This window comes from Anthonomus grandis, chromosome 15 (assembly GCF_022605725.1).
Source record: "Anthonomus grandis grandis chromosome 15, icAntGran1.3, whole genome shotgun sequence".
Classification (NCBI taxonomy): domain Eukaryota; kingdom Metazoa; phylum Arthropoda; class Insecta; order Coleoptera; family Curculionidae; genus Anthonomus; species Anthonomus grandis.
The window spans coordinates 17,619,801-17,627,439 of record NC_065560.1 but is presented as its reverse complement, the minus strand read 5'-3'; the positions used below and the strand labels follow the sequence as shown (position 1 = coordinate 17,627,439).

The 7,639-nt window shown below is 31.4% G+C and overlaps 1 protein-coding gene across 2 annotated transcripts in view; it reads left to right on the top strand.

Moving 5' to 3' along the window:
• The first annotated feature begins 1,159 nt into the window (after positions 1-1,159).
• Positions 1,160-7,639, top strand: part of LOC126744997 (cAMP and cAMP-inhibited cGMP 3',5'-cyclic phosphodiesterase 10A-like) — a 112,744-nt gene continuing 106,264 nt past the window's right edge. For both annotated transcript variants that reach the window (XM_050452632.1, XM_050452631.1), the window contains exon 1: positions 1,160-1,521. In XM_050452632.1, the coding sequence (XP_050308589.1) occupies positions 1,236-1,521 (286 nt within the window). In that variant the 5' untranslated portion in view covers positions 1,160-1,235. The remainder of the gene's footprint in view (positions 1,522-7,639) is intronic.

Below are 7,639 nucleotides of genomic sequence, written 5' to 3'. Positions count from 1 at the left end.
AGATATTGTTCTCCGTCCCTTAAGTAATCACAAGTAACCACAAGTAACCTCGATCTTATGGTGTGTCTTTATAGTTTTTCAAATAATATATTAATGGTTAGTTTACACCTGCTTTTAAAATTATGTTTAACAGGAAGATTACCGGTACTGTCTGTATCCAAAATAAATAAAGCATGTTTAGTTTTATTTGCTAAAAAATTTCTTAAAAAGGTGCTTATCATTATAATGACACGTGTAGATGATACTACTGATGAGGAAGGTCTATACCGGGTGACATAGGAAAAAGGGAACAGTTAATAACTATTTTTTTGTTTTTTGTCGGTAGGAGATTGCGTTTTGACACTTTCTTCAATTATTTTTCAATATAAATAACACATGACATCTTTTCAAGTGCAATTTTAATGTTTACTAATACTTGAGAGGTTTGCGAACTGTATTTTTGAAACACTGCATTTATAATAAGTTAAAAAAATGAAATAAATGCCAATAATACTGGTGTGGAAACTTTAAATAGGCGTGTATGGCGATGGCAATACGTTCAGAGGGTGGTCTTCAAAAAACTGCATCATTTTCCTTCTGATGCGGGTTCTTGGACCCTTAGCTTAGTATTCCGTATCCTGTCAGCACCAGCATTTAATATCATGACCGTTCAAGCACTTCAATTTTTCTCTCACTTTATACTTCCTACCAAGGCTTCAAAATAGTCCTTTACCAATGCCGCCATGCTAGAGTGTCAGATAGATTTTTTCTTTCCATCCATGCTCTCCCAGATTGTTTTTGATAATTAATTTTGTGTAACTAACGATTTCTGTTGAGTCCAGTCTTAACATTGCTGGATCTGTATCTAAAATATATATCTGCCTATGAACTGGATAGATCAAAATTGGACACCGCTCTTTTTTGAAGGGCCTATTCGCACTCTAATGACCAAGTAACTGCATTCTTTAATTCGTAAACTATGTAGAAGCTTTGCAAGGTTAGAAAAATTTCTTACAAATCTTCCATTCATTTTAAAACTGCGACTAATAAGACGCCTCAAGTGGACATCCTATTTTTTTTGCTATTACAATTTTTCAAATCGTTGCGTTAAGTACCCGCTTAGCCCTATAGGCACAACAGACCAGGTAATATAATGTCAATTCACCTTTCTTTAAAAGTGACATTTTAGTTGACACAAGAGTTTTAATTATATATTTTTCTACACACATCCTAACATATTTTATTTTTACAAGAAAATGTCAAAGAAAAAACCCGATAAGAAGGAAATTATTAAAGATCAAATGACACTAGATACAACAGATAAAGCAACAAGAAGGGTGATAGCCCCTTACGTAAAAATTGTACGCAAAAGTAGGACCGGTTTGGATAAAACTAAAGAAAGCCAAAAGTTTAGTTTTTATCTGCAAAATAAACCCAGCGTATTGATGCAAGATCTCTCTTCGTTTCTGTCCGATAGCGTCGATTTAGCTTCGGTTCTGCAAGAAACGGCCGAGGTTCTTAAAGTGGTGACAAAAGCTGGCGGTAAGTAAAATAATAAGTAAAATTATGTTCTTAAGCAACTTTTGTTAAAATGCAATATTTCAATTTTCAAGAAGGAAAATTTGCAATATTGTCATATATCTAATAAAATATGTAAATTTTGTAAAAGAAAACATAAGTAATCTATTATTTTGGAAGTGACCTATGATTCATGGCTGCATTCTGGAAACAGATTCCAACTTAGGTTATCTTTCATTCAACATAAAATAGAATCTTTTACCCGTGTACACAGAAATCTTATACTGGTTCTGTTCTGAATTTTTAATTATCAAAGGTATCTAAAAGAGATGGTCATTAGAAAATAAGGATAAAAAAGATTTGCTATTCTGGACTAGGACAACATAGTCATTATTTTTAATAATATAAACAACATATGTGCTAGTGATGCTATGGCATGCCTGAATTTAAGATAAAAATAAGTAATTACGTTTAAATACAATTTCAGATTAATAGTTTAGGAAGAATGCAGAATTTGCGGAATTTTAAATAATTTTCTCTCATATTTTATTACACCAGACCACCATACTTTACCTTTCATATATTTTTTTTAATTAGCATTTTAATTAATAAATCAAATGGCACTATATCGAGTGCTGACTGATATATTGCTTTCGTTAAAGCGTCGTAGTTTGTATAGTCGTCGACCTTATTAAACCTCCAACTTTAACAATTTTCGATTCGCAGGAATTTGTTTTATTCTATTGAATGGTATTTCCGCAATGTTTTAAAGTAAGTATATAAACTAGTTATTTGAAAATACAATATTTTCATCTTTGCATTAATATTTGGATTAATAAAAGGCAATTAAAAAATTTTTTTCGAAATCAAAGAATTATGAGAGGTTCATATATTTTATACAGATTAATCGTAAAGTCTTGTAGTTACATATTTCTGGTTATTATAAGTGGTGATAGTAGTAACTTGGGGAACCAAAGTCCAGCGGTTAAATTTAAGAGACCCTTTTTGCAAATCCCGATAACTCCTGTCGTCACAACTGACCGTTCTCTATAATCCTACCGAGTCGACCTACTAATGAGGAAAAGCAGGGGTCCGTTACAGTAGCCCCCCCAGTTGTTTAAGAGATAATTAGCTCCCCCCGGTGAAAATATTCTATAATTCGCTGGGGGGTGTGGTGCTAGCTCTGTAAGTTGGGTGCTAGGTAGTGCTAGGTAAGAGCTATAGGATGCTAAAAAATTAATGCTCTTAAGCACCTGGGGGAGGGGCTACTGTAACGGACCCGAACTGCAGGGCTTCCTAGTCCAGGTTATTGATTTCCTCTTGTGGCAGGTGTGGAGATGCCATAGTTTCAATCTGCAGCCTAGCTTACCAATCGCATTCTCCTATGAAATCATAAATCTGTTCCTGATCCAGTTTTGCTGTCCGATGTAGGACTCCGCATCGACCACAACAATCGAAAGAGACGATCCGTGCCTTACGAAGTGGTTCGCTCGCTCGTTTTCCTGCACTCCACTGTGTCCTGGAACACAACTTCAACCAGCATCCTTGCACTCTTGCACCAGTTTGCACCTGGTTCTATGTGCTTGGATGGCCTTTTAGGCAGTCTGACTGTCATAACTAATATTAATCACCTTTTTTGGTGCTCTTTCGACTTTCTCTCATTTGGCTACCTCTAGAATGGAGAACAGTTCTACGTGGAAAACCGTTGTGAAACTTCCCATCGAAAAGGCAGTATCTCGGTAAACTCTTGCTCAGTTTGCGCCATTCTGGAGCCGTCTGTCTACCATATTTAGAAGTCCTTGAAGGAAATTTGCCAAATGTTACTGAACATTTGGCAAATTTCCACTACTTCACTACTGAGTGCAGGTCAAGATTTAAAATGTTGCTGTCAATTTATTTTTTACATATTATTTTTGGTGCTAAGATTTTTATATCGTATTTAAGATTTTTTTATAAACTGGTGTGTACTATAAATTTATACGTAAAAAAACTACAAAAATAGTCAAAATCTTAAAGACGCATGAGAAAATTTAGGTAATTAGCGTATTACCCTAAATAGAACTGGTATGAAGACGCCATCGGTGACGGGGAATTGAATCGAACTGACTGAATGTGATTCTCCACGTTTGAGATTCTTGGGTCTGCGGCGAAATGAACAACTTTAAATTTTATTTTCTTCGTTGTTATCGTCGGTATGAAACGTTAAGGTAAAGTTTCTAGATGTCCGAAAATATTTTATCAAAATTTAATTGGTACGAAAATTTATTAATTAATTAAATTATAATTTTTTTAATTTAGTAATTATAACGTAATACACTTAAGTAGAAACTTAATTAAACTATATTTAATAAAGTTGTGCTTAATGGGTTGGCCATTATACATATTTTTTTTTATTTAATTTTTAACTGCTTGTCGCTAGGATCAAAAATATTTTTTAAACATTTTTTATCGCTGGGATACCCTGTATTTTGTTTTGGTTTCTTTATGTTTGAAATACTTATAAGAGAGACTAGTTTAAGATATAAGTTAAATGGCTATATAAAGTATTAAAATAATGTTTAACTATGCCGAAATCTGAATCTGAAAAATGTGTTTAACATTGGAATATAAGAAATATTAACGCAGAGAGAATTCCAAAAAAGTTGTGGCATCGAAATTAAAATATTCTGTGGAATAGAGGCAAGACTTAAGCTCATCAAGAGTAATGGTAAATTATTGCAGGTGATTATTATTTTTTATAAGTATTTTAATTATACGTTCAGATTCCGCGAATGTCAGGGGAATGGTAAGTCTTGCATGGTAAAATTTAGTGTCAAAATAACAGATAAATAAATTAAAAAATCATGCGAAATCGGTAAGATACGACGTTTAGTAACATTAAAACTTCGCCAAAGAGAAAAATCAGCGCTATGCCTAACAAATCTGAAATTTCTGCGCAATCTAAGATTGCAGAAATGAAAATAACGATTTTTTGACAGAAAATAACAGTTTCTTTAATAGAACTGCTTATCTAACAAATCTAATTAACTTGTTTTCAGGATTCTAAGATTGCTTAGGGGATGTCATTTGGGCAGACTCAAAGCGACCAACATTTTAGAAAAGGTATTGTGTGCCGAAAAATAAATCATTTCTTATTTGAAGTGCTCTAAAATCAGTTTGACCAATGATAAATCTTTCCAATGATGAGCCTAATAGAGCAAGTTACCAGAAAGGAAAGGAAATTGTAAATAAATTAGAGATACCTCTACTAGGCATTGTGTCGGACAGTTGCACCACTATTTTTAGTAGCAAAAACGCAAGTGACAAGCAAATTAACCAATGACATCCCATGAGTAATGTTTTAAAAACGTGTATATCATTCATTACATTTATGAGCGAGTAAGGAATGTAAGAACTTAACGAAGTTGATGCAATTGATAATACACATTTTGTTCCTATTAAAAATATATATTTGGGAATTGTAGTGTTTTATGATATTGTTTTTTTAAAATACTCAACTAAAATTGATTTTCTTAAACGCTGTCGTATTTTTTTGAAAACTGCTTTTTTCGCGAAAACAGGTTCTTTGGCCGGTGGGAGAAAACTGACTGTGCCGAATTATCTGAAACTCATTGAAGTCAAAGCCCTACATGGAAAGCAGTGCAGAAAAGGCGCTTTTTAAAATAAACCCTTTAGAAGTAGGAGTACGCTTCTATGAATGTAATTTAAACTCTTTGCGCGGTACCTTGCGGACTTAACCGGTTGTGGAGCCTAAACGGTGATGTTTCCGATGATGCGGATAAAACTATGCTTTTCTACGTAAATGTAGCTCTATTTTTATTTTTCTTTTTTGGTAAAACTGTTTTTTGCAAAAAGAAACTGCTTCCCGTATAAACGAGCTTAAACCTATTTTTTTTTTTAAGTGAATTTTTAAAGAAATTATTTTTTTTCTACTAAACTTTTTTTCTTGTTTACTCTATTTGAAAGCTTAATCCTTAAGTATTAAATTTAGGTATTACTCATAGCGCTGGGTATTATATAGGCTGAGCTGTGTTAACAAATACGAACCTCTTTTTGAGCCTTTTTTAGTTATCAACTCTTTATTTACGGCACCTAGGGATTTCAAGCTTTCAGCATTTTAAGAACTTCTTAAAACTTATTTTTTGATATAGTCTACAACTTTCTACATAGAGCAGTTTTCGCTTTACACCTTTTCTACAAAAAATGGTGTATTTCTGTATTTTTTGTATCTTTTTACTATTTTTCTTATATCACGGCTTTTATAGGTTCTATTCAATACGTTGTATAAGAATTTATCTTTTTTTTCTTTTACATTTTTTTATTTTATTACAATTGCCTTCGATCTTTAAGCAGAAAAAACAAATTTTGAATTCGAAGAATATTTTGAAAAAATGTTAATTTTGATCCAGATTTTGTTCGAGAATCAAAAAATGCAAAGAAATAGGTTTTCTGTTCATTTTAAATTCAAATCGAATGTAACCTTTTTGAAAGATATTTTGAAGTGATACAGGATAGAAAAGTACAAAATTTAAAATTTTCCATAGGGCTCTTGATAATTCGATATTTATGTTTCATGGTTTTTTTTCCATTCTCTCCGATTCTATGACAGCTAGAATAAATTCGTTTTAACATACCAATATCTCGTAATATTCTCGAGAACTTTTATTTGATACAAAAAGTTGTCAGATTTATAGTTTATTAAAAAAAATAAAAACCATTTTTTTTTCAACGAAAAACTCGGTTGTATTAACATAGATTCTTATGGAACCTAATCTTTCCCTTTATATTGGATCACTCATATAAATTGTGGAAACTTTTGTCATAAAGGTTTTTTACTAGTTTTTGAATGATTTTTCACCAGAAAAACGAAATGTTGAATTTGGAGTATATTTATATATAGTTCCTTTTCGATTTTCGACCAAAAAAAAATTACTTTTGCTTTTTTTACTGAAAATTGCCAATTTAGGGCTTATTTTAAAATTTACCAATTATAATTGCCAAATCATTTTAGGGAAAAAATGGTACCATGGGAAAAAACCTGTTTTTTTTTTCTTTTTTTTACATTTTTACTAATATCTTGGCTTCTATAGCTTCGATTGAATTCGTGGATGGTTTCTATTCTTTATTCCTTCTGTTAATTCTTTAAATTTTAATTCTTCATACTTAATATATATATATATATATTATATATATATTATATATATATATATATATATATAGCTTTTTCCTTAAACCTTTTTTTCCCTACTACCCTATAGCAGCCTCACTATAGCTTAAAGGCAAGGTGGTTTGGTCGTAGTAGGTTGAGCAATGAGAGACTATTGGGAGTAGAACTCAATTCTGGTTTATTCACAAAAATTAACAACTATTAATATTAATCTTAAGATAACATATCGAAATAATTATAAAAATCAAGTTGTGCAACGTAATCATAATTTTAACTATTTGCTAATTACGACCTTGCAAACTTATAACAAACGTGATTTGTTATAAGTTCGCAAGCACCTTGTGTTTCATCGCAGTGTTCCATCGCAAACACTTTGACCGACTAACATAAACAATGTTATATAATTATGCATATCCATGCATCCACTTAAAGCTACCAAAAAATGTAAAATAATAAAAAATGTCGTTTAGACATTTATTTATTTTATCTTGGATGGCTTTTTCAATAGAAAGCTTTACTTTATTTACACTAGAAAGTTTACTTAAGTTACTTTATTTACTTAGAAAATAAATAAATATAAGTTGAAAGTATAGACCTACCTCGGTTTTTGACATTTTCTTTAATTTCTCCCTGGTTAACCTCTTTGCACGTGCAAAAATAGTGAGACTATTCATTCTATTTTTGTCAACAAAGTGAGAGTTACATACCAATGCATCGATTAAAGGTTTTTTTATCCTTTTGCCTGCAAGGAACAAAATTTATAGAATATCTCACTTAGATGACGCTTTTCGCTATGATACTTTCAATCTGGAGCAAAGCACATATCCTTTGGTACTCCACTAAAATCACAAAAACAAAATTAAATATACCAATAAAAACATGATGGCATAATCTTAAAAGTTATGCATTTTCATAAATTTCCAGATTATTTACTAAAAATTGATAATTATAAAACTGAGTTTTTAAAAAAACTTT